Consider the following 14,515-nt stretch of genomic DNA (forward strand, 5'->3'; position numbering starts at 1 on the left):
ACCTCACCAAGAGGAGATCCAGCAGCAAGCTGGGATCCGAACTGGAGCGTGCCCTTTCCGGCGGCATCCCAGACCTGTGCAGTGGCGGGAGATGTCTCCCAGAGGGTCTTCTGGGATGGGACTGCCCATAGGCTGAATCTGTTAGAGAGAGTCCATCAGAGACATGAGGTGGTGCATTAGGCATAAAGTGCAGGGTTTACATGCATGAGCACCCAATTAGCTCACACCTGAGCACCCAATTAGCTCATGGGGCTTTGTCATGGGAAGGCCTCTTGAGATTACGCAGTAGCAACGGTGATACTCGCTCAAACACAGGTCAAGAGAGCGGGTCACACCGCGGAGGCAGCAGGCAGCGCAGCGAGGTGATCTGCCCCAGCACACCACCTCTGCCCTACGCAATTCCCTTCCCAAGGAGAATCATTCTCAAGACCTCGGGTTTTATGAACATTTTATCCTTCATCCTCCTTAAATTCCGTATCAAATTTAAACAGATGGATCAGATTTTTAATAAATATGTGACGAGGTTGCTCCAAATCACAAGAGAATCACAAACAGCGTAACAATGAACAAAACACTATCCTCAAAATACCTCATTTTGTCCCTCATCCCACAGCCATCCCTAGAGCTTCCTTCTGCAAAGCGAAGGAAACCTTTCTCCAGCAACTACAAAACTAGAACAGAGATGTGCCCGTGGCCTCCTTTTAACCCGGCGGCCGCTGCGCTCCCCCGCGCCAGCCCATGGCGGGCGAGTGCTTCAGCTTGTGGCTCTTTCACGAGGGGCTCCTGGGGGGACGGGCAGGCTGCCGAGGGACTGAGCCCCCCACTCCCATGCACCCCCCTGGTCGCTCCTCTGGCTCAGGGTTAGCCCCAATCCTGCTCCCAAACTTTGCAGCCGCCCTTCAGCCTCAGCACAAGCAAAGGGCTGGTCTTGCTCACCTCTCCCACTCCCCATGTCCCCTCCTTTCCCTATCTGCACACCCCACATGGGCAACCCCGCTTTATCTCACAAAACATGTTGGCTGCCCCCCAAGCCCCTCCTGGAGCCCTCTTTCTCACTCAAGCAGCTGCCACTCATAGATTCCCTCTTCCTCAAACGATATTTGGCTGTTGTATCCACCCCTCCTTACCAGATGCCTACAGACCAGATTGTCACTAGCTCCAGTCTTAAAGATCCTCTGTGTGAAAGCCTGAAGCACAAATAAAAACTCTTAAAACATATAATAACCAAAGGAGACAAAACCCTTCAAGAAAACACACTTCTGCAGGGAGGAAGGGGACCACAGTGGTCCATGGGGCCAGAAATGAGTAAGGAAGAAAGGTTGGCTCAGCCTATCTTCCCTCACCACTGCCCGGACCCCAGAGCCCAGCTGGGGCTGGGCACAGGGAGACTGACCCAGCTGCAGGAACCACAGCTGTATGGAGACAGAAGTATCCTAAAGGATCCACCACCTGATCTTCTGCTCAGCCTGCTCCTAGATGAGACCCTTTGCAAGCGCAAGCCACTGGGTGACAGCCGAGCATCGTTTCTGATCATGGGTCTGGTCCCACAAGAACACCATCTGCTTGCCCTGGCCCTGCTGGAACTGCTCCAGGGACAGAACTAAACAGCGAGTACATCCCATGTCTCAGGACCGCCTCCACCATTGCTCCTGCTCCACTAAGAAGACCCAAGTTCATGGACAAATGAAGTATCAGTGGAGACAAGTCCGCCCTTGGTGGTGTCTAGAGACCCCCCCTCCATCCCATCTTCCTTATCGGCCTGGGTGACTGCACAGGCTAAAATCAGACCAGAAAACGTGCTAGCAGTTAAATAATGTGTTGCCTCCTGGCCTGGTTTTACTTAGTGGCACAGACATAGGTCTGCTATGAGTTTTTGCAATTATTTTCCAGGTCAAGGAATGTGAGAAAGGATTTACACAGCTTAGAAAAAATGTTCCTTAAGAGTGAGAAGTGTTCCTGTTATAGGTGTGACCTGAAGATGTGAACCAGGTTTGATCACTAAAAAAAAAAAAAAAAGAGGATGTAAAACTGATACTTTTCTTGGTTTTAGAGCCATCAAGTAGAAGCACAGTTGCAATAGTTGTTTTTGAACAAAAAGCTTCAGTTTGTATCAAATGTTCCTCACAATATTCTGAATACTGCTCAGCACAGTCTAGGTTTGTGCTGACAACACTGTTGTTGGCATGCTCTTGCAGATGCTGTTCTTACCACCTCTAGTTTTCACAACCGTATTTTTTTTTCTTGCCTGGAAATCAAGCTGGTGTTTTTCTCAAAGTATCTGTGGGCTGTTCAAATATGAGCAGTTTCATTTCCAGGGGGAAGTAAATAACCTAACAAAATCTAATCATCATCAGTTAAAGACAAAAAACCAGTAGTTTCTCTTAGTCCTTCTCAAGGGACTGAGGCTGGATCTCTTCTGCAAGATATCTCCCTTCTTGAGTCCAACATTTTGAATTTCCCATGGAAAAAACCAGTTCTGCTCCTTTCCCATGAAGGGCTATTTGCTCAGTCTGGAAATTCTCACAGGGAGGATTTCTCCTCCGGTACCAAAACTCTCCCTTTCTCTCTCTTTTTTTATTCCTGACATGTTACACCTATATGTAACTCCTCATACTGCTCTCAGCAATTGCTTTCTCGTTATTCACATGTAGTCATAGGACACACGTCCCTGTCTGCCCAGACCGCTCCTCATCTACATTTCTCTCCACCTGTCAGTAGCTCTTTGGTGTTAAGCTGCCCCAGAGCTGAACTCAGCCCAGTCACGAGCCCATAAATGCCACATAAAGGGACTGCGGAAATTAAACTTTAGACCCCTGCTCTAACACAGTGGCATTTGAAACATAGCGAGGTCACATCTGTCAGTCTATGGCATTGTAGCACAGAAACATTTCAAGTTCAGCCCAATAACATCTTTAAATCGCACCCCAAAGATACCACGTGTTTTCCAGGCAACGGCAGACAGTGCTGGCCAGTGCAGGCGTGATTCACGAGTGACTGCTGGAGGTGCCCATTTTAGGCACTTGTCTCGTTTGCTTCCAGTTCCAAACAATCGCCCCCCAACACTAATTCTCTCAGTGATCCCCACTCCGCCCTTTACTGAGCTATCAAGTGCAACAGAAAACATCGGCTCCCAAACGCATGACGGCTGACTCATACGATGCTGAGACATTTCTGAAGCACTGGAAATGCTCCTGCAGCAAATGCCTGAGTGATGCAGATCCATCATCCTTTAGAAACAGGCGCCAGACCAGCTACTGAAATAGAAAGGAGACAAGGAGCAGAAGATGCAAATGGGAGATAAACTATTTTGGTAAGGAAATGATCAGTGGAAAAGGCAGAGGTCAGCTCTCTCCATTAGTGGTTTTTTCTCATAGTACCACACTTGTAGGTCAACACCTAAAAACAAAACAAGGGGAAGAGTTGAACAGGTTGAAAGAGGAAGCGGCTTTTAAACCACAGCTCATGCACATGGAAACACACGGAAATCGGCAACATCAAGCATAAGCTGCTTTCTGAAGATGATGGGTTTGGATGCAAGAACAAAGAAATGTGTGTGCAGCCTGCAGTGAAAAATGCTCCATTCAGCTTCTCTTTCAATCCTCGCTGTGGCTTTGCAGTGTAAATAAGAAGTAGGTTGCTACTTGCCAATGAAAAATTGACAAAAATCAGCCTCAGTATTTGTCCTCCTAACTAGCACCCCTGCACACCCAGCCACAATGGAAAAGGAAATCTTTCTTTCGGGAGCTATTAGAAAAACATTCAGATTGTTTTTTTGCCTAGAAAGGGAATCTGTGGAAAGAGTCTTTCTGTCATTATCCACAGGACCACCCAAACCTGTCTGTAGGAGTGAGAAATGGAAGCGTGCTGAAGTTCCAGAATATATTCTTTCTTTGATTCAGCTCATCATTTCTAGTAGAGCAATTTTCAGCCTTTGAATGCATTCCAAGTTGCTTCCCCAAGTCTTGAATCTCCTATACAGTGTGCAGGAGGTCTTGTTATCTTTAGCTGGAGTGTTTATCCACTCCTCTCTCCTAACCCAATAAGTGAAAGTGCTTGAGGAAGAGGCCCAGAGAGAGGGAAGAAAAATACTGCACATCTAATGAAACTAATCCGTCATGCCCTGTTCTGTGAGAGAGCTGGCACTGAGTCAGATAACAGAAATTAAATTAAAATGCACATAAAACATCGCTAGGAGATTGAGTGCGATGATAGCTGGAACAGCAGCATTACGCAGTGCTGTATTGCAATGTTTTCACCTTCTAAAGTCAGCCAATAAAAGCATCATTGGGGAATAAGACGAGAACGTTAAATGAAAGGCTTGAAAGCTGAACGGATTTAATAAAATGTGTATTCACATTAACAACTGACTTAAAGGTGAAACCCTGCTCTTCAATATGCCTGACAGACCACTTCGTTATGTCTTTGCCAATGCGTATCATTCCTGACCTGGAAAGATATGAAAACGGTGCTGGCTTGATAGCTCTATCAGAGCTTACCTTGCTGCAAGTGCTGAGGAGACACCTTCATCCCCTTTCTTCATCTTCATCATGTAAACAGCTAGAAAGGCTAGACTGAGGCCTCTGCCCTTTCCTCTCTGGGATCACCAACCGGTAATAGCCATAGAAAAACACACATGCTACTCAGACTTGACCCCCAGAAGAAAAGGTTTCATGAGCAACACCCTCAGCCTGGCACCTGACCCTGCCCTAGCTCTGCAGGCTGGTGATGCTCTAAGCCAGTTGCGTGTTGCCACCAGCTGTGCTGCACGGACGTACTGGGACCGGTTTAGCCAAGCTGGCAGAGAGTCGAAGCAACCTGTTTGCAGCAGCGCTGCTCCATTCCAGCTCATTCATCCTGATATAATAAGAGACAGGAAATTTCTCTTTTGAGCTGCAATCCAATTAGTCTCCAAATAAAGCTGCCCCAACAGGCTCTCAAGCCCAGCAAAGCACTTCATGGCTCCTATCTGATGCTCTTACGTCAGCAACCAGCACTTAATAATGAAGAACTACTTATGCCCTTTTCCTGATGAGCTTTCCAGAGCAGCAGACTTCCACTTCACTTACTCCTGCTAACCACCAGACCACCACACTCCCACGGTTCAATACATGAACCCATCAGCTTCTGAACACGCTGATGGAATTATAACCCAAGGCTTGCGAATCTCCTTGGCGTATGAGAAAGACATAAGCAGCTGATATCACCCCTGATTAAAATAGCATCAGAAAATGCATCCTGTCCTCCCCTTCAAGGATACAATTAAAAAGCTATCTCGGATACATCAGGTCTTGTCAGTCACTACCACCTCCACACCTCCTACTCCTTGGTCAGATCACTGCAAAAATAGCCAAAATCTATGAGGCCAAGCTCACCTACCAAAAGCTAATATCCAAACCTGGAGTGATGGAGCCAAGCCAGGACTCAGAGCTAAGACAGCGGACGGGGACAGGTGATCAGCACCAGTCAATGGGTGGAGAACAAGCATCTGTTCTTGCTCTCCTAGGCTACCAGCAGCACTGAGAGCCATCTCTCCCGAACAGAGCAAGACAAAGGTAGAATAACAAGTCCCTCCAGCCAAACGGGCAGTGTTGGGAGAGCAGACCTGAATGGAAAAGAGCTTAAGACACAATCCATACTAGTCTGTATTTCCTACTCAAGAGCAGAGAGACCTCCCACTCCACGAAGCTGTGGGTCTGCAGACACTCTGCCTCCTGTGCGTGATGCATAAAGATCATGAACGACCCTTACAGCTCAGAGGCCTCTAGGATATCTGCAGCAGCTTCTCTGCCCGTGACACCTCGACCCCTGCTAACGTGTGAACCTGGTTGGGGTCAGATGTTTAGTGACTCCGAACGAGTCATTTGCAAATCTTCTGTCATTCAGGGAGATGGCATAACTGTGGCACTGCCAGAGTGCACTAAAGTCAGGGCGACACAGCAAGGCCACAAATGTTGACAAGGCTTTTGCACAGGGGATTTTATTCAAAATGCAGATTGCAAATAAATTTAGAAGCAGACACAGCAAGGCTTCCATGGAAACAGCACAAAAACCCAGCTGTGGTTTGGATGACTGTGAGTTTTGGCAGTCTTGACTAATCCCTTAAGTGCCATCCAATTACTGCAAATGTGTTTGGCATCTACTATAGCAATTGCAAAGAATTAAATGGTCGGATGGCACTCATCAGAAATTACAAGTCACAGAACCCTGTAATGCATTTAAGAAAAAACATCTAAAAGGGAAAATAGCATTACCCACTGCAAGAGCTGACCTCCTTGAGAGCCATAAGGGACAACATAAGGGATCCAAGTAATGAGGGAAACTTAATTCAGAGAAAAAACTAGAAAAAAAGGAGAGAAAGACAGAGAGTAACAAGATTGGCTGAAGGAGCTGGGTTTGTTTAGCCTTGAGAAAAGGAAACTCTCCTTGCAACTCCTCATTCTTCACACAGATTCTACAATTAACACTCCGTCTCTTAGGAAAGTAATCAAAAAATTACAAACAGCTTTTCTGTGCCCAGACTTACCAAGTATGATCTGACTGTAGAGTTCTCCAGGTGCTTCAGAACAGGTAGGACTTCGGTGTGAAATGGAGAAGGTCTGGAAGGGAGGATGGGCAGCAAGACCACAACTGCTGGTATATTGCAGTCCTTTCACTGGCAGCTGCCCGCACCACATGTCACTCGGTGCAAGACCTGTCTAGAGCAGTGGAAAAAGCAGACAACGCATTTCCCTCCCCTAAGAAAAGCCAACATGCCCTGAAACTTAAAAATAAATGAATAAGTGAATAAAAAAGGAGCCTTTGAAAAAGTGTCTTCCTTATAAAGCCACCACCTCAGTCACTAGTACAGTAGTGACTTGCCTGAAGCCCTTCAAAGGGATTCTGTCTCTCAGCTCAGCATATTCCGCTTTCCACGTACTTAATTCCCCATAAAGGTCCTTCCACACAGGGACATGCAAAGAAGAACCACTTTTAACAGCTCTGCCACAATCTGGACTGAGTGATGGAGAGTAGCCCCAGAGACTTGCTATGCTACCTGGGAAAGGGTACAGCAAAGTGCTCAAACCACCTCAGCCAACAAGTGCAATACACAGTCAGGCTTCTCTTGCAAGAATTTATTTTAAAAGAAGATGCAATTAAAAACACTACAAAAAAGGATTTATACAAAGGGGGGGTGACAATAAAGCCATTCAGACTAGGCAAAGCACATTTCTTTCCAAACAGAGCTGTTATGACAAAAACACTGAAGCCTTTGTTTCAGGCAATAATTTCCTTTCTGAGCTCCCACCTAGGAAGTCTCATTTCCTCAGTCCCTGGCACTTGTAAGCAGATTTGCAGTGACTCACTCTCTGCATGCAGCTCCAAGGAACTCTACAACCAGCTGGGGGGGGGGGGAGAGAAAGAAATTCAAGCCAGAAGAATGGCTGCAGCTGCTGATTGAGCTGGATGACAGCATGAGATCTCTGCACCTCTCTCGTACTGCTGAAAGTCACACAAGAGTCCTATATTCCTCAAACAATATCTTGCTGTGGTATCTCTTACTTTTGTCCTAAGCAGGTAGGCCACCATGCTTAGCACCTTTAACTTCTGGCTGTTTGGCAGCCAAATTTAGAGCTAGGACACACCCAGGGTTGTACAGCCTGCAGATGCCCATCCCATCATGAAGGTGATCTCCATAATAGCCTTGAAGAGATGTATTAATATCAGTACCTGGTTACCAGACAGGAATTTTACAAGGAAGCTTCAACGAAGGCCACAGTTTGCTTGTTAACTTTAGTTTTCCATCAGGCAATATTGGTTAAGCCAAAGCAGACAGGAACTGTTTTGCCTTCTGAAGGTCTGAATGAAAATCTATGTTTAATCTACTGCTGTGTGTAAACACACATTAGATTTGTGGGGTTTATGGTTAGCCAAACACAACAGAAATAAAACAACTACACAATTAGGGACAGAGAAAGCCAAAAAGGAATAGTATGAAGTGTCTGTACTCATCCTTCTTTAAAAACAGCAAGCACCTGAGGGGTCCTGAGGTCATTTCATTGCTCAGGAAAGAAAACACCTGGTACTGGCTAAAGCCAGCCACAGGGTTTGGCTAGGCACCTTCTTTCCCCAAAGCCTATAAATTGCAATTACTGATAATCTGCAGCTGATAAACTGAGATTGCTCATGATTCACCCTACTTTCTGTCACACATCCAGCAGGGTGAATGGCCACACTGCTGTGGTCGACACTGCAGCTCACTGCTTGGCTCTGCCCCCGATTCAAACACGGCTGCTTTGGAAGAGGTGTGGTGAACCATGCTAACTTGGGGACGTATTTCCTGATACAGGAGGAGTCTGCCTGAACTGGCAATGAGGTCCATGATACAAGTCTGTATTTGTGATCAAATCAGGATTTGAAAGCAACTGACAATGGAAAATCAGAAATAAGGTTGTGAGATACAAAAAACTAACCGCCACATACACACGCTTCTGATTCCAAGAACCAGAGACATCAAGGGACATACTTTATTAAAATGCATAATTTTTTTATATATATATATGTATATACACGTATATGCAAAATGCTTGTCTCTCCATTTTCATTAGCAATAGCAGGATGGGAAACTTCCCCTAATTCATTTCTATTTCAATCTATTCTGAAGCTACTCAATACTAAAATCAATTTAAAAACCACTCAGCATCACAGCAACTAAGACTGCAATCCAATACATAAATCTAACAGGCTCCAAGGTGAATTCTCCTAGCATATCTACATTAAAGCAAAATTTCTCACGGGGAGTCTAGTTTATCAATACCAGGCAGTCCCTCTATGATGAATAGTCAGTCCAAATTAAACAAGTGGGCAACTGGATTGCCCAAAAAAGCTGGGCCCCTATGGTCAAAACAGCAATTTGGGAGAGTCCCAAGATCGGGAGTGCCATAGCTCTAGCAGGGCATATGAATTGTTTTGCAATTGTCTTAGCCAGACTTTGACTCTGCTATTTGCAAAAAGACGGTAAAAGAATACAAAGCTTTCTGCTTTGGACAGCTTAGTCTTCAGGAAGTATCTTCTTGCTCCATCATAGTTTTATAGTTTCTTTTGAAAAAGCCACACTGGGGAAAAAATTAAAAGAACTTATTAAATCTTTTTGTATACATTAATTTTTGCTTTTTCTTAAAACAATTTTAAAAGTTCTTCCTTCTCGGGGTTGCAATAAGTGAATGAGTGAATGCAGGATGCAACAAGGTATGACTTCTGACAGAGCTGTAAACCTGAAGGACTACATTGTTCAGAACTTTTCAGAACATCTACAAACACTTCATAATGTTCAAACGTTCTGCAAAGCACTTCAAAACAGGACTTGGGAGGTTATACTGCAATGTTCAGAATACTCAAAATGTAAGACTGAGGTTTTACAACAGTAAGCGGCAGATGTCCTTCAGTGCGCATTTGAAAAAAATCACTTTCATACTTAGAGAAATCTTAAAAAATGTTAAAACATCTAACAAAAAGATTTCTATTTTGTTGTGTGTGCATTAACAATACCCACTTTCCAGAGGAGCAGAATAATGAATGCCAGCAAGAGAAGTCCACCAACACAGCTTCCTACGATAACAGGCAAGGGATCAAACACTTCGTCTTTCAGCAAGACAAGAGTAATCTGAAATAGAATCAAGGCCAGTTATTTTTTTCTTGGTTAGCTTTTAACTGAGAAAGCTATAGAGTCTGAGATAGCATTCAACCTTTCAACTATGCTAGGGTTCATTCAGTCTAACTGTGCAGGTACTTTGCAATACAATATGACACCATTTTTTGTATTGCAAGCCTAGTCAAGGGAGTTAAATTTGCTGAGTCTTCTCAGGAGTTTACAGCGATTACTATAGTCACCAGCGACAATCCTTCAGGTTAAAGAGCATGTCTTCACTAGGGAAAGAGAAAGAATATTCATGTTGAAATCCCTGAGAGGACAGGAGGTCTCTGTGATAGCCACAAATGTCAGATGATACACAGAGTTCAATACAGAACACTCAAAGCTTTTCTGATATGTACTAGCAAATATCCTCCCTCTGCTTTTATCCTATAGTCAAAACCTGATTTCACTAAATTCAATGGCAGAACAGATGTTTGCTTCAAAAGGTCCAGGATTTTACTCTGCGAACTTGATTGGTTCTCTAGATTCAGTAAAAATATCTGGGTTTCTCACTTGTTCCTGCCCCCAAGAGAAGGGCCAAGCTGCCTACATGATGCTCTGATACCTCAGCGTTATGATTCTCTTCTTTCAGGCCCAGATATAGTTCTCTGTTGAAGGTGATTTTTCCAAGAACCAGGAGAACAGTTCTGCTTTTTAAGAACTATGGAAAAAGAAATAAAAGGAACAAAATGTCAGTTGCTTTTCAGCCTTTTCAGAAAAACATGTTGCAACAGCAAATCCTTATTCAGACTTTAAGAACCATCCTGTACAGTGCTGCCACCAAGCTGTGTCTCATGTATATAACCTGGTGTGTAACTATCACTTATGAGAAGTCGTTTGGAGCGATGAAAGCTTGCGGTACTGGAAGAGTCATTGCACAAGGAGCAATTTCTGAAGGAAAGAAGACGACCGCAGCATCTCTTCTAAGTGCCGAGTGCCTCCTGGGAGACACTGCCGTCAATAAAACATGCCTGTGCTCTGCAGAGTCAGAAAACAGCATCACACGTGGAAGAGCAACATCTCCACTGCGATGCGGAAGAAACCCTCACCCTGAACCTCTAGCAGGTGACGGGTTTTAGCAAACAACAGCAGCGGAGCGTGGTCTTTCGTATATACCTGGTGCGAGTCCTTTAAAGACAGCTCTGCTGTCACGGTGATATTGTCTCCGTCGGTTTGGATAGAGCAGTACAGGCGCTGATACTGCACGTCCCGCGTGCCCTGCAATGCAACGCAGCGGCTCAGTCCCCGGCTGCCACGGGGGTCCGTGACTCCGTGGGTTTTTCCCCACAGCAGCGGCCGGCGCCTGCACCGCTCACCTCCGGTTCTGTGCCGCCGCCGTACTCCCGGGGGTCCGGCACCCGCTCACCGCTGACCCCGCACTCCGTCGCCTCCTGAAACGGAACGTTCACAGCGCAGCGCGGCCACTGCGGGCCCCACGCGCGCAAAATCCGCGTGGGGGGCGGGGCAGGAGGCGGGGCCTGGCCGCGGTACCCGCCCCTCCCTTCCCCGCCCCTCTCGGGCGGGGCGGGGCCGCGCCGTCCTCTCGCCCCGCCCCGCTCTCGCGATACCCCGTTTGAAACGGAGGCGGGCGGGCGCCGCGGCTCCCTGTCAGGCAGGGCCCGGCCCGGGGCGGCCGCCGCCGCCGCCGCTATGCTGCTCAAGCCGCGCCTGCTCCGCACCTACTCGCGGCGCGGCGGGCACCTCCGCCTGCTGCCGCCGCCCGACCGATGGATTTCGCCGCCTCAGGACCGTAAGCGGTTCTTCAGCTCGGCCTCGGCCGGCTCCAGCGCCGCCTCAGCCGGCTCCGGCGTCCTCTCAGACCCCTCGGACGACCCCGACTTCTCGCCGCCCGGCAAGCGCCGCCGACAGCCGCTGGGTAAGCGCCCCGCCCGCCCCTGGCGCCTGCGGACCCGCCGCGGCGGCGGCGGCAGCGCGGAGGGGAAGGAGAACCGTCCGCCGGGGCCGGCGGTCCTCGCCTCGCCCTCGCCCTCCCCGTCCTCGCGCGGCGCCGCCCGCCGCCGCCAGGGGTCGCCCTGCGGGGCGCGGCGCCCCCTGCTGTGCAGCACCCCGCAGTGTCCGCCCCCGCGCCGCAGCCGCCGCCGGGCCCCGCCGGCCGAGCTCAGCTCCCTCGTCCTGCTCGGCACCAGCGCGGAGGGCGGCGCGGGGCTGGACGGCAGCCTGGAGCTCTACTCCCCGCCGCGCAGGCAGCGGACGGGCTCGTCCGGCAGCGCCCTGAGCTCGCTGGAGTCATCTCGGGGAGACTCGGAGCAGTTCCTGCCGTTGCCGGGGGCTGACAGCGCGAGGGAAGAGGGGGCTGGACGGTCCCGTCCGACAGGCACGGAAAGGAGCGGTGAGCCGGGCTCGGTGTCGCAAAAGTCCGGCAGGGTTCTGAGGGCGTCGGTGCGGGGACCCTGCCGGGCACAAGCTCCCCTGTCCCCACAGAAAGCCACCACCACTCCTCAGACAGCGCTGGCTCCCGTTAATGGTGAGCCACAGCACCCTGCACTGTATGACAGTGCCGCTTCTGATGAACCATGTGATGATCTAAGAGATTCAACAAAAAAGAGCTTGTGCTGTCAGAGAGGCAAAACCAAGAAGTACCAGCTCATGCCGGTGGTGGTCTTGGACCCTCAAGAAGTGCCAATGTGGCTGACAAGCATGAAACGCAACAAAAAGGCAGATATTCAACCTGCCTACCAGCAGCCAGTATCTCCTTTGGGCCTTCAAAGAATCTTGGGGAATAAACATAAAAGTACCAAAATCGTTTCTGGAGAGGAAAGCACCTGTAGAAAGGCTTGCATCAGCGGCTTCAGTGCCAGCCGCTGGGGGAGGCAAACAAGGCTCCGTCCAAAAAGGCACAAGAATAAGAGACAGCAGCAGCCTAATAACTCCTTTTTTGGACCACAGATGAGGCAAAAAGGAATGAAGAAGGATGTTCTGGAGATGTCTGTAGATATAAGAGACAATGACGATTCACTCCTCAATAGCTCCCATTCCTGGGGTAGAGTTCGAGCATCTTTGTCCTTCCATAAGAAGAAGAAAGTTACCACAGAAGAGAGTTCCTGCAACAGCATCCTTTGTACCCTTTCTATGAAATCCCAGCTTTCAGGGCACCAAGTAACCCTATCTGCTGGTAAGGCTCAGTGCAGTGCTTGGTCTGCTTCCTCCATGGTCCTGCTGGCTCCCAGGAATTCGTGTTCTGTCCTGGAGCTAGTGCTTACAGATGCAGAGAAGGTGTTTGGGGAGTGCCACCAGGAGGGGCCTATCGCCTTTGAGGAATGCATTCCTTTAGATAAGATGAAAGATTGCAAGAAAATTGGAGAAGGGGTGTTCGGAGAGGTCTTCCAGATTGACAGCGAGAGAGGACCTGTGGCCTTAAAAATAATTCCCATTGAGGGGACTGAAAGAGTAAATGGTGAAGCTCAAAAGAGCTTTGGAGAGATTCTGCCTGAGATAATAATTTCAAAAGAACTCAGTCTTCTGTCTGAAGAGTCTGTGAATAGGACTGTCGGGTTCATTAGCTTGTACTCTGTGCACTGTGTTCAAGGGGCCTATCCTCAGTATCTCCTGGAAGCCTGGGACAAATACCACGAAGTAACAGGATCAGAAAATGATCGGCCAGACCTTTTTGGGGATGAGCAGCTCTTCATGGTTCTGGAGTTTGAATTTGGAGGCAGTGACTTGGAGAATATGAGAAACAGGTTCAGTTCAGTGGCATCAGCAAAAAGCATTTTGCACCAGGTCACTGCTTCCCTGGCTGTGGCAGAACAGGAACTGCACTTCGAGCACAGAGACTTGCACTGGGGGAACGTGCTGGTAAAGAAAACGGATGTAAAGGAGCTTAATTATGTGTTGAATGGGGCAACGCATACAATCCCCACAGCAGGGATTCATGTCAACATCATAGATTATACCTTGTCTCGGCTGGAGAAGGATGGGCTAACTGTGTTTTGTGACCTTTCCACTGATGAAGAACTGTTTCAAGGCACAGGGGACTACCAGTTTGATATCTACAGGCAAATGAAAGCGGAGAATTCCAACAGCTGGACTGACTATCATCCACACAGCAACGTCCTCTGGCTGCACTACTTGTCAGATAAACTTTTGAAAGGCATGGGCTACAAGAAAAAGGAATCGACTTCTGCCATGAGGAAAATAAAGCAGCAGCTCATTAAGTTCCACAAAGAAGTACTGACCTTTGAGTCTGCCAATGAAGTTTTACAAAACAGCAGCCTCTTCCAGTAAGCAAGGGAGTGCAGTGTTTCCAAGAAATAAGTCACTGATACTGCCTTTCTCCTTTGCTGTTTTTTATGTATGATCTTTTTAAATGTTGGCACAATGAAGAAGTATTATGATCGGTTACCAATGTGTATATGATACGCTATCAAAAATGTCTAAAAAACCCCCCAAAAAAGTCTTCTGTTTTAAGATGTTCCCTTAGGTACTTATTTTGAGGGGTGATGGCTGGTAGAGAACAGAGTTGACATTTGAGAAGGGGGGAAAAAAAAAGGTTTCTTCGGGCTCAATTAATGTTTTGAATTCCACAGAAGTTTTCTTACCATTTTAGTCTTAGATTATTAAAAGTTCTTTCCTTACTATATTGTCTTTCTTACAAATTCTTTTTTTTAAAGAAAAAAGAAAAATAAATACAATTCTGGACAGTGAGGACAAAGGTAACTATTCTTAGCCCAATTGGGGACAGAGAGGGGAAAAACCCCACCTTTTGACTTAATTTTAAAAATGAACTTGTGTTCAGTTTGGCAAAATTTGTACCTGGAATGATGCTACAAAATGTCAATATGTAAAGTTTCTCTAGTGTAGGTTTTAAAAACACTAATCTGCAAT

General features: G+C 47.4%; 2 protein-coding genes across 5 annotated transcripts in view; one reads left to right on the plus strand and one right to left on the minus strand.

Annotated features, from left to right (window-relative positions):
- The window catches only part of P2RX5 (purinergic receptor P2X 5), a 25,473-nt gene extending 14,124 nt beyond the window's left edge, over nt 1-11,349 (minus strand). The window contains exons 1-5 of one of the 4 annotated variants that reach the window (XM_075168548.1): nt 10,987-11,349; nt 10,787-10,888; nt 10,221-10,331; nt 9,530-9,640; nt 6,524-6,695 (exon numbers count right to left, since the gene is read on the minus strand). In XM_075168548.1, the coding sequence (XP_075024649.1) occupies nt 6,524-6,674 (151 nt within the window). In that variant the 5' untranslated portion in view covers nt 6,675-6,695; nt 9,530-9,640; nt 10,221-10,331; nt 10,787-10,888; nt 10,987-11,349. Of the gene's footprint in view, nt 1-2; nt 5,576-6,523; nt 6,696-9,529; nt 9,641-10,220; nt 10,332-10,786; nt 10,889-10,986 lie in introns of those variants that run through there. The other 3 variants (XM_075168554.1, XM_075168549.1, XM_075168553.1) reach the window with 3 other exon arrangements.
- On the plus strand, nt 11,321-14,514 carry HASPIN (histone H3 associated protein kinase). Its single transcript, XM_075168544.1, has one exon. The coding sequence runs from the start codon at nt 11,321-11,323 to the stop codon at nt 13,913-13,915; it is 2,595 nt and encodes an 864-aa protein (XP_075024645.1). The 3' UTR covers nt 13,916-14,514.
- Nucleotide 14,515: the final 1 nt, after the last annotated feature.

The sequence above is a fragment of the Calonectris borealis genome, chromosome 19, assembly GCF_964195595.1.
Source record: "Calonectris borealis chromosome 19, bCalBor7.hap1.2, whole genome shotgun sequence".
NCBI lineage: Eukaryota > Metazoa > Chordata > Aves > Procellariiformes > Procellariidae > Calonectris > Calonectris borealis.